This window comes from Bombus vosnesenskii, unplaced genomic scaffold (assembly GCF_011952255.1).
Source record: "Bombus vosnesenskii isolate JDL3184/JDL3185 unplaced genomic scaffold, Bvos_JDL3184-5_v1.1 scf7180000013262, whole genome shotgun sequence".
Taxonomy (NCBI): domain Eukaryota; kingdom Metazoa; phylum Arthropoda; class Insecta; order Hymenoptera; family Apidae; genus Bombus; species Bombus vosnesenskii.
In genome coordinates, this window is record NW_022882922.1 from 5,343,841 (window position 1) to 5,360,641 (window position 16,801).

Sequence of the window (16,801 nt, forward strand, 5' to 3'; positions counted from 1 at the left end):
CCATTGTTCGTACGAGTCGAGCTACGCTTTTAAACGTCTATTCGGTGATCCAGTTTCTTATATCGGATGTCCGCGTCCGTCGAGCGCGATGTTCGATTTCCGAGCAGCACCGGGAAGAAAACGAGGAAATCGTAACGCGAAACTATATCGCGGTTACACCAGTTACTCGCGCGTTCCAAATTCCAGAAATATTCTAGAAACTTCGTCAACGAGGCAGCTCGCGACTTTAAAATATAACGTAAATCATGCAGAAGATGAGAAGCTGCGGTCGAGTATCGTGGAACGGATCGACTTGGATCGATCACGCGAACGGCGCACATATTTTTCCTCTATTTTTACAAAGGACTACGCTCCACTTTCATTAACCGTCATACGTGCCAAGTGTCAAGCGTCCCTGCAATTGGGACACCCGGTAGACGAAGGTAAGCGTCTCCGTGCCAACGTTCCAATAACCACCCAAGAGCACAAGGACAGTCTACCCCAGTTTTCCTATTGCGACCGCCTACGGCACGTCCTTCACCCCCTCTCCTCTCTCGCTCGCTCACTCTCTCCTCTGTGCTCGGTCGCTCTTGGTCGACTCTCTTCCGGGCCGATCGGCGTGGAAAATACCGCGGGAAATCGATCTCGACCGGACGGAGAGGAAATTCGTGAGGCGTGAGACCACGCCGCGCGGATAAAAGGGTGGACCCGGCGTGGAAAGGCCGACGCCAGAGAGGGTGATCATCCCCTTCGTCAAAGACGGACCAAGAAACCGCGTTGGTTTCAAGGAGGAAAAAAAAAAAAAAAAAATAGGGATCGCTGCTCGTTCGTGTGTCGAGCCGAGCTTTCTTTCAGCCCGTAGACGAGCTATAAAAATAAAAAAAAAAAAAAAGTTTCACGCCGTTCGAGAGCGGGAAAAGTCGGGAGCGGCGTTTATTTAAGAACCACGAGGGTTCGTCTATTTGAGATTTTTGTCAATCGAGGAGTTTGCAGCCACGAGATGCCCTTTCACGGTAACGCGAGTAAACTGAAAATACAAAGATCCGCTCAAAATCAATCGCAGTCCAGGTAACTAACGGTAAACCGATATTCGTAGTTACGAAACTTTTGCATTTTTCAACATCGAACCTACACCTACGAACATCGTTCCATGTTTTCTGACAAATTTCGCCATATAAAAATTGCTTCCGAGATACGAATTTGTTATCAAAAAGGCTACAATATCGTGGAGAAAGCGCGAAGGCGAACGATTTCTCGGACCATCGACGCGAGTGTCGAAGAACGATAATACGATAATAAACGAGTTTTAGAATCTTCGTTGAAGTCGAGCAACATTTTTTTCGCTAGATTACGTTATTTGCTTATTGACTAAAACGTGCCAACTATTCTCTCCGATGGAATGCCGACGCCTTGTTATTGTTTATGCGCAACGACTGATAACGATCCGTTTCTCGCCTGATAATTAGCGAGCATAATCTTCTCCGCGTGATCTTCGTGAATATCTAATCAAGTAGCTCCTACCATCGTCGGAAACTCGCATCAAAACTCGCACACTCGATCGTATTTCGTGTCTTTTTTTTTTTTCCTTATCGTTTATCGCGATCGATCGAATATAGGTCAGTTTCGCGGACGCGTTTAAAAACGATTCGAAGCTACGTAACGGCCGAGCGTACGATTCGATAGGATCGATATCGACGAGATCTAGCGCCGTTCCAACGAAATCATCGACTCCGCAAGCTGGCGAAGTGCACACGAGTTTCGACTTCCATCTCGTTTCCCTTTTTCCTCTTTCTTAAAATCTACTTTCTCGAAAATCTCTTTCCGCTTACCACGAAGAAAGAAAATCAAAATATCCACTCTCTTTCTCGATGACGAAGAAAAGATTCGGAATATATAAAAAAAATTTCTAAAACCATCGCGAAGTACGTCGAACGAGCGTCGTTCCATTAATTCGACTTTCTATAAGCGGCACTCGACGGAGAAAATTTTCCTAGCAACTTGGTGAACCGTGAAAGTCGAGCCAATCGAGTAATTTCACGATAAAACGCGCGTTCGAGGGACGTGTTCGCCAAAAATTCATCTGGTCGTGTTGGGACTGTCGATCGTTCGTTACAGACTCCTTTGGTTTTTCCTCGAAGATTCTATTATCGAAACCCGTATCCGTTCGAAAGTCTTCCTGTTTCGAAGTAGTTTATTCGTGAGAAAAGACGAAATACGTAAAAGCTGGCGTTCGACGATATTCGCAGAAGGATAGTAAAATCAGATCGAATATCGAAATGAAATATCGAGAATCTGTCCTGCGTAAAATAGAAGTAAAGAAGTTCGAGTAAAGTAAAGTCGATTATAACTCAACGACACCGATTTAAGATTAACTTCAACGTGGGTAAATCAACGCGCTTTCCGCGATTGTCTTTTCCCGCATCGTCCTCGTTGAGTGCACAGTCGGAAAAAATGTCCCTGTCCTTAATGGCTTACGTTTCGTTTCTTAGATCGTATCGATGTATTCGAATTTATCGTGTTATACGTCAGCGGAGGAGAAAGGTCGATTTAGCCTAGGATTCATCCAGGAGAAGAAAAGGAGGGAAAGGTGTCGGTATGGCGCCGCGGCGGAACGCCTAGGCAGAGGCGAAGGTACGAAGGAGGGTAACCGCAGACAGGAAGTTAGTCCTTCCTTCCTCGCCGGGCCAATATCCTGAATTACAATGAGGCGACGCGTTTCCTCGAACAGTCGCAGGCTATTTAAATACAGCCAGCGACGGTTTCCATATATCGCCACGATATATAGCTGTCCCCCTCGGCAACAGCGTTGCACGGAAGGAGGCCGAGCGCGAAACCGTCTCTTATCGCAATTCAAACAATGACAAAGTTCGAGGTAAAAGAACGATGTCTCGTTACGCGTCCGAGATCCTCGAGCCAGCAGCCATCATCCGACTAACGTGAAAGTGTAGCGACGGTGAACACATCGGCAAAGTGAGAGTCTTGGAGAAAAGTGCACAGACGCGCGATGACCGAGGAATTCACCAACGTCGGATTTGCGGAATTTGTGGCACGACGCGTAAGAACATCGACGACGGTAGTTGAACGCGTGGAAAAACGATTAGACGAAAGTATCTATAACGCTGTTACGGTATTAGTTGCGCGAAAATTGCCATTGATATAGAAGATAGGAGAGGAGAGAAATAAGCGGCCGATGAGACAAATCGAGCGAGCCGAGACGCGCGAGCGGTAATTAAGCAAATTCGATTTCGATTGCTCGATCGATGGAGCAGAGACCGAGTAAAGGTAAAGGCTGTTACTTTCGGATACCTGCGATACGAATAAGAGTGGAAGAAAGAGCGCAGATTCGACAAGGTGTTACCAACGTGGAGTAAAGTCTAGATAACAGAAAGGGTTCGTTTCTCGGTGATTCGTCGACACGCAGGGCGTTCCCGTTTCTTTCTTTCTTTCTTTCTTTCCTTCTTTCTTTCTTTGGTTGGCTCGCGTTGATCCGAGAACGATCTCACCCGTTGCCCGATTAACCCCGCGGTGGCTGCTCAATCGACAGACACTGCTTTCTTCCCCTTCGAGGCGATCGAACGGTCTTCATTTCCTGATTAACCCGGCGGAGGCCCGCCTCTCTCTCTCTCTCTCTCTCCCCTCTCCTGTCCCTCTCCCTCGAATATAAAGGAAGAGAGTGCAGCCGGAAGTAATCTGTCTTCCTCTGCTCGTGGCGAGGCACTCTCGCGAAAAGAGAGGATAAGCGAGGGCTGGACGGAAGGAGAAAAGGACGGAGAGAACGTCCGCTCGAATTCACTTGGAGTGATTTAAAGGCTGGAATTATCCTTTTCTCCCCTTCCTCGAGTATCCTCCTCTCCTTGCTAACCATTATATATCTTCTGTTGCGTGCCTCCCTCGACTCTTTTATATCGCAACGTGGATGATCCTCCCTCTCCCCTGCTCCTTCGCCTCGGCCTCTTCCTTTTTCTTTTCTGCCTCGTCCACGAGAGCAGAATCAGACTCCTCTCTTTACCACGTGTTTCTACGCGATTACGTATATTATACGTATATGAATATACGCGCAGGGGACAAACCGGGCAAGAAGAGATTTTTTTTCTCTCTCCTTATCAGCAACCGATCTGTATCTGGTTTTGTAACAATCAGACGGATCGGTGGTCGCGTAGTTTCGCATCATCTTATCTTCGCTTGGCTCGTAGTAGCCGATATACACCGATAAAAAACACGCTTCCACGTCGTTCGTTGGCACGCCTGCACCATTCGCGAAAATCCGTTTCTTTTTTTTTATCCGACAAACTATTAATAATCCGTTCGACTGCTTTGCGTAGAATCGTCGGCCCACTCGGAACTCGACGAGCTCTCGATTAACAGCAGATGGATATTAGGTTGCTCGATACGTCTTCGAAGCGATGGGTATAATTGCGGCGGCGATCAACCGTTCCGCGTTATCCTCTTTCTTTGTTTCACTCGTCGAGTATAACGGGCGATAGCAAAACGCAAACAGCAATTCGAGTTGTCATAGGAGATAAATTTATAATCCGTCGACCGGCCAGCTACCTGCTCCGTGAAAGGTTTCGAAAGCTTTTCCGGATACCGCGGCAAAGAGGGGGCAGACCGCAAAAGCCAACAAGCTGGTCATCGGTAGCACCGTAGTTAACTTTATAGTACACGCGGCCGAATTTCTTTCTCCTTTCCCTCGACGACCCTTTCTAACCTTTCGTTCCTCTTTTTCTGTCGGCCCTTTCTTCAAAGAATATATCCGGCATACGCAGGATGTTATAAAAAAAACCATAAGATTTTGGGATTACGGTATTTACCGAAGATTTGAAAATGTCTAGGGAAGCTTTCAAAGCAAACTTTCTCTATGCCGTTTCTAAAGTGCGGCAATTTTAATAAAACCAATTCGGCCGATACAATTTATTGGCTGTAATAAACGCGCAACGACTAATTTCGTTGTGCTATTTATGGACTGCAGATTTTCATACGAATTTGCATTTTTCTAAACTAACGACCAACGAAATCACGCAGCTTAAACGGCGATCTGTTTTATCGATTTTATCATACTTTTGAATATCGCGTGCATTTGATTCGAAAATAAAAACGAGTCTCCTCGCTTTTATACGATTACACAGGTTACCGGAATAAATTATCGCTAAATGGAACTCGCATCAAAGCGAACGCGTAACTTAGTTCCCGAGTTTGCCTTAGTCCAAACCGTGAGTCATTTTTTACCAAATTCCAGGCGATGTATAAAAAATATTTTGAGAAAAGACAAGACCCTACGAGCAAGGACGAATCGTTCGGCCGCTAAGACTTTAAGAACGTCGTGGCTTTTCTTTCCAGTCACGACAAATTCATGGAAGGGTTCGATATTCGATCTTTCCGTGTAAACAAACCTAGATATTTTTTTACGCGAGACGAAAAAAGCGGTGTAAAAAACGTGAATGTTCCTGCTGACAGACGCTTTGCTTTTTTACGGAGGACAAGGATCAGCGATTCCTTCTTCGTATCGTATACTAAACACACGCGTGCAGAGCTAGTGGTGTCGTTGATCGTCGATTCCTAACAACCGTCTATATACGTAATTCCTTGCCTTTTCATTGTCAGACCGTGCACATCATAGTCGTATAAAATTTCCCCGAAAGCCTCGAAGCTTTCAATTTTCTAATGTTCACCTTGGTCGGTAAATGAACTGGGTGCGAGAATCTGTTCGATACGGGGCCGGTTGTAAAATCGAAGGTTGTAAAATCGCCTTATCCGGAGGGAGAAAAGCTCTGGAGGGCACGCGCAGGTTGATTCATTTGTCTGGAACTGTGACGAAAATGGAAACAAGAGAAATTTTTTGAAAATTCCCGTTCTATTTTCCACTCGACCACTCCTCTTGCCTTTTCTGGCGTTAGAGTCTGAATAAAAAGGGATCTTCCGTTGACAAAATCCCGGGGTATCCTGAAAAGGATTAAAAATGTTTTCCCTAATTTCCGGCTTTCGTCACGCCCTACAGCTCCTTTCACTCAAAAGAATCCCCTCGCCGTTTACGGCCCTTTCTTCCTTCGACTTTTCAAACAAAACAGTAAATCTACCGACTTACTTGCGACAGATAGAATCTTCGTACGATCTCGTATAATTGAAGAAAACAAATTTTAGCCAAGTACGCAGAACAGCGAGTTATCCTAGAATGGGCCCACTAAGAAGACGGTACCGTTGCACAGCCTTAAGAGTCTTAACAGCCTTAACAGCGGTACGAGAGTTTAATTTTATTGGGGCTGGAGCAGGTCATAAGGTATTATCCTCGTTCCGTGACAAGAAGCAGTGAAATCTTCAAGGGGCACGATAACGAGCGAAGAAACTGCAAAATTATTCGACGAGTCGAAATATATATCGTGCTACGAGGTTTACCGTCGCCCGAGTCCCGTCGTCGAACGACCTTCGCGGGTTCGCTTGCGTAATATTTTTATCGGTCGAAATTACACATACGTTCACGCATGCACGCACGTACTCTCTTTCTTTGTCTATCGTTCTCTCTCTCTCTCTCTCTCTCTCTCTCTCTGCCCCTCCTGCCTCCCTCTCGCGAGCCCGACAGCTACCGAACACGAGAACAGTCGGGGGCACGTATTTTCGGTCGAATGCGAGTATGTACGCCACGCACGCTTTGCCTGCTTTTTTCTCGCTTTCGCGCTTCATTTTTATGTACCGCCGGTGGAAGAGATATAGCCGGCTCATAAAATCGGTCAGGTGTTGAAGTTTACATGTTCCGAGAGGCGAAACGGTAATTCGAGACACGTAAGGAGGGTGGCTACAGGGGAGGGGGTGGGGGGAGGGGGAGAGGAGAAGGTAAGTAGCTCGTGTCTATTCATTAATGTCCTTTTCATTATATGTAGCACGCGTGTAAAAAATATGTAATTTCCTATTTTTCGCACAATGCGTGTACAACTGTCTGTAACTGGTTACAAGCACGTATTAGGTCATCCATCGATACGTAGGATAATAAACAAAGTAAGAGCTTTTCGGTTAACGATTAATTATACCGGACGGTATATCAATAATTATGCCGGACAGTAGTTAAAATATCCTAGGATTTTTCCCAGTTCCAAGGTATGTTGAAATATTCGAAATTCCGCTTGTAAATAAAGTTATATTATACTGGCTGTTACGAAATAACGATTAACAATGATAAAGAACAAAAACTTTAGTTCTCCTCGCTTTCGAAACGGGCAATAGGTCATTCGATATATCAAGTTGGAAATGTATTTCGCGGTCTAATATTCAAGGTGTTTCTCTCGAATACGGCCACATCAATCGGTGTCACCGATTAATTTATAATCTCGCTGTATCTCTTCCACCAGTAAGAGTATACGCGTGTGTCTGTGATCCTTCGATCATGCGTACGCCTACGTATTGATAAGATTTCGCGGTAGAAGGGAGGGGACGCAGTCCTAACCACGTTCGAAAGTCTGAATTTGACCGCGAAAACGATCGATTGGTCGAAAGATTCGCACTTCCTGGTTCCCGGCTCTTCCATTTACGGTTCGTTAGATAACATCGTTGACAGCTGCGATGAATACGATTATCGAATCGAAATTGCCGAGATTATCGACGATTGCGTGCGTTAATGCGGGAGGATAGATTTATTTTATAATTGCGAGAGAAATCTCGTTACATTCCGCAATTTCGTAAAGATACGATAAAAAAAGGAGAAAAAAATTGCGATTAAACAGATGAACGATTAAACTGCCACGAGCGTTACGGTTCTAACGAAAAAATAAGCGATTCGATTCCGAAGCGATTGTATCGTTACCTTCGAAGGCGGCGCGTAATGGCGGCGAAAAGGCGCGAAAATGCAGGAACCGATAGGTGTAACATTACGAACGTTTATACAGTCGTAGAAAATTTATATACACAAGAATGTATATACATCTTCTTTTGGATCCTGTTTCTCTGGTCATATTTATATAAGAAATCCGAAGGCGCAAAGAAAAATGCTGGGAAAGTTCAGGATACGTAAAAACGTCTAAAATATCCGAAGCGTATTCCGTAGATGAAAGAATTTTCTATCAAAGTCACGCTTTTTCCGTTAGATAAAGATACGAATTTGCATAAATATTCGCAGTCTAGCCATACTCGTGGAAATTAAAATTTACATGGACATCCGCGGTGTAATGAAAACTCAATGTGAAACTCACGGTATCTTCTCATAAGATTCTTCTTATACGGTTTGGTACCGGGTGGTCTGGACCTCGATCTCGTGCTACCGTCTTTCTGATTATTGTCGGAACACGAGTCGTCCGAGTCTTCGGAACAGGTACGATCCTCTCTTTCCTGGGAGTATTCTGGGGTGGACGTGGCGGCGACGAAGCATCCTCGTAACCTGAGCGCTGCCGCGGCATTCCCGTAGTCGTCGATCGGTTCTTTTCGATCCTGATCCTGATCGTTCTCCTCCCTGGAGAACTCCGCGTAGTCGCCTACCCGAACGCTCAAGTCTAATGGTTGATCCTCGAGCATCGTTTTTATCTTTGCCAGCCTCGTTTCCTTGCTGCCAGTCTGTGCCCACGAGCTGATCCACGGCTACCACAGCACAGTTGCCATCTTGATCTTCAACGATTTGTACTTGACACTCGTTCGATACGATGTAACATTACACTCGCCGGTCGATTCTCGATTCGATGCGGCCTTCTTCCTCTTCTTGGACGTTTCTTCTGTACAAATTTCACCGTAACACGAGAGAATTTCACGCGAGAAGAATCACAGGTTCGATATAGACGCGATTTATCGTGCTCGACGAGTTAGACTCGAACGCCGGATCGAGCGATCGGATTACGAATCGATTTAAGAAAAAAAGCGTCGCTAGAAAGAATTATTTTGGATAAAGTCGGCGAAGACGCGATAACACGAGTCGAGTGGAATAGAGATGGAAAAGGAAGAATAGATATCTTCGTGGGAGGTAGAACTCTTCCGGCAGTGTCTTCGTCCCGTGTGGTACGCGTGACGCACAGCGGATACTCTACCGGCAGTTTCTAGCGGCAAACAGTTCTCGATACTAGCGACGTTTCCGTGTTGATCACGTTGTTTCGGATAAAATCAACCATTCCTCTCGTTACTTCTTTCCGTTTGTCAACATAGATAATGACGTACGTAATCGGTTGCACTTGTCAAGAAAAAAACGGAGAGTGACAGGGGGCAGACAGGTTACAGACGGACGATACGTCGCAGCCAAGAGGTATCACGCTGTTCTTTTCGATCGGGGATCGAATCCAGAGAACAGAATCGATTTCACGTAACAATCGCACTTTGAAAAATGCTCGTTCGCTTCACTGTATAAACTGCGTTCCGTGACTACGTATTTAATATATACACACATATATATGTATACACACATATATATATACATATGTACGCGTGTGTCGGCGAGTATCACGTAGAAGCCAAGAGGCAGAAAGAGAAAAACGCGAAACAGAGAATTGCCGAAGCGTATCCACGTTCTCCGCACCGAGGCTACGGTTGCCGGTGGCACACTGACTGACTCGGAACCGGGGTAGCCCGCTAGTCCAGACTCGTTCACTCACTACTCCAGACCCACACTCCAACTCCGAGCGCCGGACTCGCTCTCGCTCGTGTACACCGCACACAGTACTCTCCGGCCGCTAGAGCCCACCACCTTCGGCACTTTCCGCCGGCCGACTTCGGTTCTTTTCGGTTTCTACACTGCCTCGATCAGAGTCGGCGGCTTCACGTACATGCCGGCACCCACACACAGTCGCGAGCCGTCGCTCGAGATGCGCGGATGCGTAGCCTACCGCAATGTTCGAGCCGGTGATGCTCCCTCCTCCGCCACACACACTTTCTGCTCTTTTCTCTCTTTCCATCTTTCCTCTCCCTCGCCTTTTTTCCCTCTTTTTTACCACCTCTTTACCTCTGTCTTGCTCTCTCTCTCTCTCTCTCTCGCTTCGTTTCTTTTCTTTGCCCTTCGAGCAAACAGTCTCGTGCTTCTTTCTTTCTTTCCTCCTTTCCTTCTTTCCTTCTTTCCTTCTTCCTTTCTTTCTTTCTTTCTTTCTTTCTTTCTTTCTTTCTTTCTTTCTTTCTTTCTTTCTTTCGCGCTCTGTCTTGGTTGTTCGCGATGGTTTCGCAAGGGAAAGCTATTTTTTCGTCTATTGGGATAGGACACACGAAGAAGCAGCCAACGAGCGCCGTCTTCTCATGACATTAACCTTCGATCCTCGACTGTTAGAAACAGCGGGCGGCGACGTGAAATATGGATTGTTTTAACGGCGGCTTTTTTCAGACCAACCTACTCCACGTATCGTAGGAAGGAGAACGCGGATCCTTTGCTCGTTCTTCCGACCATTCCATCGCGACGAAACGATCCGGTGTCGTCGGATGAACCAAGCGTGTGCAAATCGGTACACACGTACGACGGTAAGCGTTTCGACCAGTCCGTTTCTCTCTAATCCCTGACATTGTCTTCTCGAGGATGAATTCGAACGGTAACGAGCAACAGCGGCTCTCGGGACGGTATAGGAAGAACCGAGCAACGAGAAACGAGACTGGAACGATTGCGTATGCACGGTACACACAATAGGTGAACGTGCGTACGAGGTCGCGGCGGAAAGCAACTTCCAATTCGACGTCTCGTTGCAGCCGGTAAACACAGGTGCAACGAAAACGTCGGAAGTGTTTTTGCAACGGGGCATACAGAATGAACCTTGAGAGTGACCGATTTCGTAATTTCTCTCGGCTCGCCGTTCCGGCGTCGCTTCCATTGTAACCGAAAAAAAAACGATCTTCGAGATCGTGTTTGTTGGGTTTAGGCGAGCCTCGAATCAACATCGTAAACCGTTCCCTTCCACGATCGAATTACATCTGTTTCTTTTCGTGATTACTCGTTGAATAACGTGTTCCCGCATTATGATCTTTTGCTCTTTGAAACCAGTTAATTCGATATTATTGCGAAATCACGACTCCTCCATCAATTTCTCATTAAGAGAAATATCGATATTTTTATTATCGTAGCAGGTATTATCGTACGTATTACACGAGGCACTAACACGGACCAGCCGCACATCGGGCGAAGGCTAATCTTCCTTCCGATTGATTGCTTCATTTTCGAAAAATTAATTGAAAAGACTAACCTAAGATCGTATTTTAATACTGAAATCTAAAGGAATCTCTTTTCAGAAAATAGAATCGATCAGTTTTCGAGAAATCGTGGAACGACGGTCAAACGAATCACGATTTTTCCATCGCAGACTGACAATGTATGCACGGCAACCCGTCAGGGCCATTTCGAGATTTCATCCTAGAAACGTAACGAGCCGCGTACGAAGGGCTTGTCCGCCAACCAGAAGCTCTCGGATCCGTTTCCTCGATAAGTGAAAACAGGTTGGCCTTAATTGCACTTCCTGCCGTCGAACCTGCGATTGCATTGTTGCCGAAAAGCGTTTTTCGCAGACTTCACGCGCTGCGATCAGCGACCCTGCGGAATACGAGATCGTTCCAACATTTACAACGAGGAATTCGTTACGCGTGCGCACCGACGCGACGATCATCGTCCATGCATTTGCATAGAAAACTGAAAACACACCAACCGCTGCGATAAACTTGCTTTCTCGTCGGATCTCGGTTCCAACCATCGCCGAGTCTCGCGATCGTCTTTGATTCGGATTTACGCTGGTCGATTCTTTGGTCTTTACGACTCCTTAACCGTTGCTGCGCGGTCTTAGACGGAACCGTATTTTTCTCAAAAGCTAGCCGGCTTCTCGGTTGGAACGAAAGCAAGATGGAGGCAGGGAAATTAAAAAATCGCAGCAGGGTTAAAAGAGCGAATTATCGCCGGATCGATATCGAGCTCGTCCGTCAAGTTTGGATAACCAGTCTCGAAGTTTTATCGTCGTTTGCACAGCGACGGCCATGCGTCAACGACCCTTTCGTAAAAATTCAACCGGTGAATTTCGAAAGTAATTTAGAAATTCATCGTGCTTGAGTTTCGCGAAACTTTAAATTTGAATTCCATAGACGAGGGAATATTTGAAAGTCGAGAGATTAGCCACCGAGGGCAGGAGTGATTTATGGGCGCGAAATTCGCTAGGTCCACAGTCGGAGAACGTTCGCATCTGCGTTAAAGGGGTTGGTAGCGCGACGTACGCGCGTAGAAACCGGGCTCGCTATCCTCGATTTGTCGTCCCTCGCCACGATGCGGAGTCACCGCGAAGCCGGGGACAGGCCGAGAGTTATTTTCGCGCAAAAACGGCCGACACTGCCGGCCTGGGAGAGAAAATCTCGTAACTCTCGCCGATCTTGGAACGGGATGACGCCCGATCCAGGAAAAGTACGATTTCTAATCCATCACCGAGACTCCACCGGCCCCGTCCTGTTTCCTCGACGCGACGCCACGCCACCGAACGTCACTTTCCGCTTCTCCGTGATGCGCGCTCTATTTCCGATGCAACGTTCCTCGTGAATCAACCGCCGTCGTTTCCCCCATTCGTCCTTCGCGCGACTCAATTTTTACCTTTCGCGGTGTCTCCTGTACACGGGACAAACTTCGATCTTCGTTTCGATCTTCGATCGTTGCTTCGAACCGGGATTACGTTGTTGCACGTACGTAGGTAAATTGCATTTATCGGAACTTCGATAAAAACGATCACACCGCGCAAAGTATGGTACGAACCATCGCGAAATGCGTTTTGAAAATTTCGCAATTTTTACTCTACGTAGCACGTTCGAGCGAGTAACGTCGAAAGAATCGCAGAGAACCGGTAAACTGCGACCACACGAAGCGTCGTGATCCGTTGAAAATTGAAATTCGTACGTGTGCGAAATGAAAATTTCTTTCGGAGAGAAGCAGAAAAAATAATATTCTCCTTTTTTTTTCTACGCAACAATTAACTTGTTAACGTGTGAGTTTCTAATCGAGAACGATATCGCGTTCATCTGGCGCAAATTCGTAGCGTCACTTTCGTTTTCGCGGTCCGCGTCCCCTGTCGATTTTGTTTTTGTTCCACGGCACAATTTTCCACGAGCCGGTGTGTCGCGTTCTCTTTCCTCCGCTTTCTACCGGCGAGACCCATCCAGCCTTTCGAGATCTATCGATCGTTCGATCCCGCGTTTTTAACTCGCGAAACGCCGCCGCGATCGGACGAACACGGTCGAATATCGGTCGAATGGCCACCGTTCGAGGGAGAGAGGGTGGCAACAAGAGAAAAGAAAACCGGAGGACGCGTCTGAACGAGTTCGAAGAGGGGAACACGAAGAAAGAGAAATTTCGTTTTTTGCAGGACAGCGAGCAAGAGACGCGACGTTTCCTGTCCAAACGACAGCGAAGAAAGTGTATCTAGGCCTTTTTCCAGCCGCGCGTTTCCCTGCCATTAGAATATTCAGCCTGGCGCTTCGACGAAGCGCCAACGCGCGCGTTTCTACCGACACGCGTTTCGTTCGTTACAATCCCTCTCCGCAATCATGTTCGTGCGCAGGGAAAACCGAGGAAAAACTAGGAAACGTTCTTCAACTCGAAAGACATCGTCGTAGAACTTTGGTCGACGGCGAAGCGCAAGAAACGAGAAGGAAGGTCGAAGCGCAGAAAGCGAAATGAGCTCGCGAGTCTCTCCCGAGTTTCGACTCGACTTTCGTTCGACACATGCGCGTCTCGGTGCTCGCGAGACGGCGGCGATTTTAATTTCTTGTTATCGTGCGGTGGCGGCGCGGAGGCGAAAGAGACGAGGAAGAGGTATTAGCCGGCGATTCAGGCCGAGACTAACGCGCACTTTTCCTCCGCTGCGCGTTTCTCTGGTTGGCGCTTCGTCGCGGATGATTTCTTCGTGCATCGTCGGCGTTTCTTCCTCCATCGAACGATCGCGTTCGACGATCGAACTTTACGTACAGTGTGGTTGGCACGACCAACCCCGACAAAGGACGGATATCGATTGGAAAGGACGGCGTGGTTGTCGTCTCGACTCGATTAGAACGGAGAGGAGCAGAGCGGAGAGTAGGTGGCCGGTTCCGCGGCCGGTTGCCATGCCGAACGAGCCTGCGCTGCTCCAAGTGCCAGAAACCGTGAAGGAGGCCTCTCGTGATCGCGACTTTCCAAGGACACGAGGGTGCGTGGATACGTGGCGTGTGCGTGTCGGCTCGTTTTCCTTTTCGCGGCGAAAATCACCGGCGAGAAAGAAAAATCGGCGCGCGCGCGCGGCTCTGTGCCAGCGAAATCGCCGCCACGTTCCATATAACACACAACAGCCAGCTATTACGCCAATTTCCCTATCGCGTGGATTTTTTTTTTCTTTCTCGCGGACGAGTCGTCCGCGCGTTCCGCCGCTTTCTTTATCGTCGGCCGTTCGAAACCTGGCGAGCGTTAATAATCCAATTAGAAGTACGATCGACGAAGAGAGATAAGACCGGGTTGGTTATAGCTCGCCAGACTATGCGAACGATCCTTTCGACCGCCGAAAGAACGAACGGTCGGCTTTAGGCTGGAAACGCCGTCGCGTCCTAATTAACCTCTATTCCGACGATTCTTTTCACCATCGATGGTAAGACGAGCTTGCAAATAGCTCAATCTCGGTGTAAGGAACACCAAATGCAGAAAAAGAAAAAGGGAGAAGAGGAGGAGGGGAGGGGAAGCTACGGAGCCGGCATTAGGAGGAGGAAAAGGGAAGCGAAGGGCAGACGAGGAGGACGTGCACGAAGACGAAGAAGAAGAAGAAGAATCCCCCTTGGCTCACGTCCGCGAGAACCGGAAAGATTCCCTCGATCCGCTACGAACGGCTTCCAAGGTCCGCACTCCGTATTCGAACGACCCCAACACACATACGCACATGCACACGTCTCAACCATGACGTATACACGCGTATACGTGCAAGTAAGCGTACAAAAGTGCGCGCACGAAGAGGAAGAGAAAGAGAAAGAGGGAGAGAGAGAGAGAGAGAGAGAGAAGGAGAGAGGTAGAATAACGTAGAATGGCGCACTCACGCACTCGCGCCCTCTCACACGCGTGCTTTAGACGCACGTCCGGCCAAACGAGCCGCGAGGTTATTGTTTAAAGCGTTCCCCTTTATTGTGTCTACAATGTGCTCGGTCACACGCGGCCGGAACAGCCAGCCGCCACGTTGCGGCCCTCCTCGTCGCTAAACGCTCTTTTTATTTTATTATTCTATTCGGTTGCTGCACCTCGCGCCGCTGCTGGGCGTTGCCCGACTACCAGCCAAAGCTCGCTGGACTTTTCATCAGGATCCTCTCTTAATTACTCGGGGCTGACTCGGCCACCACGATCGAGCGTTCGATACGACGTTCCATCGATAGACTCGCTGGATCGTAAGCCGCGTTGCGTCTCGACGGCACGCGATAGTCGATAGTCGATAGGGATAGTTACGCACGGAGAATGGAACGAAAGGTTTAATCGGTAAGGCAACCTCGTTGATCCTAGAAATACGCGTACGTTCGCGATCGTTAGTCACGCGCCACGAGACTCTCCTTCGTTTCGTTGCCAATTACTATCAAACGTATTAGACGCAAAGACGACGAAGTCCGCGATATCGTATCGCAGAAAGAAACGTCGTAGCAGAAAATGGAACGAATCGCGAGGAAAAAAGCTGTTACATTTAACGACGAGTATAGGTGATTCGCGCTGCATTTACGCATGGCAAATAATTCGCCTGTGCGGCTGTGGATGCCGGTTACGCGGGACCGTAAACGCTTTATCGAGGCCGCATCTCGCGAGGTAGAAGCGCACCTGCGCTCGAAACCAGACGACGAGCACGACGAACACGACGACAACGACGAGTTCCTGTTGGCGGAAATTGCCGGTTTCCAGGCAACAGCGTGGACACTGAGGCAGGTCCGGGTAGCCGATTATTGTTAAAACATTCGGTATTGTGTCTACAAAGTCGATCGGGAAAGGCAGGAGTTTGGCACCGTTCCACGTACGAACGTGGTCGAACGTGCGCAACTTTGTTCTCTCTCTCTCTCTCTCTCTCTGTGGATCGAGTGCCGCTTCTTGGCAGGAAGTCGAATCGCATTTAATTTACCATACGCTCGTCGTTGGCCACAAATTCCTCTTCAGCTATTTATACGTTCGATGGTATATTTAACTGTACGTACACCCTACACGGACGAATTGTGATTCGTAATGGAAGGAAAAGGGAAGAAAGAAAATCGCTGACCCGATCGATGATTAAAAACGAGTTACGATCGTAGGTGAACTGTAGTGAAAATGCCTAGCGAGAGAAGCTTGCCAACTGGCAAGCCCTCCATTCTTCCTAGTGGCACGGAAACACACGAACCGTGGCCGTTCTTCGAAGGATTTCCCTCGAGAGTGGCAATTTTCTGGCGCGAAAACCTTACTTCCTTTATCGTCCGACGAGCGTCCATCCGCGAGCCTAGTGGAAAGACAAATCCTATCCCGAGACAATTGCCCTCGAACGTTGCAAATCGCTATAGAGCAGCGATGCAAGGTTAATCCTATCCGCGTACCGCGACCAGCGACGAATTCTCCTCGTGTATACTCTTTGCAAGTGTACTTTTGAACGTTGAAAAGAGGGAAAGCCTGAACGGATAAGAAAGAGAATCGAGAGCATCGCGAAGGATTTCTGTCCTGTGGTCCCATCGAGGAATCCAACGTCCCGGAGGCGCGCGTCGCGATGCCCAAAGATCGTGTCGTATCTCTTTCTCCATGCAACCACGACGTGCAACACGTTAAGAGAGAAAGAAAGAGAGAAAGAGAGAGAGAGAGAGAGAGGAGAAGGAGACGAGACACACGGACGATGGAGAAACGTCCACTAGGAGAAAACGCGAGCGTAGAGTCGCGTGCATGCATGTGCGAAGCTAGCGGCCGGTTAGCATG

The 16,801-nt window shown here is 47.9% G+C and overlaps 1 protein-coding gene across 6 annotated transcripts in view; it reads right to left on the reverse strand.

The window, feature by feature from the left end:
- LOC117237274 (ecdysone-induced protein 74EF) overlaps window positions 1-16,801 on the reverse strand; it is a 143,446-nt gene that overhangs the window by 43,612 nt on the left and 83,033 nt on the right. The window contains exon 1 of one of the 6 annotated variants that reach the window (XM_033501425.1): window positions 8,154-8,708. The exons of the other annotated variants lie outside the window; for them this stretch is intronic. Coding sequence (XP_033357316.1) covers window positions 8,154-8,472 — 319 coding nt within the window. The 5' untranslated portion in view covers window positions 8,473-8,708. Of the gene's footprint in view, window positions 1-8,153; window positions 8,709-16,801 lie in introns of those variants that run through there. 6 annotated transcript variants of the gene reach the window in all.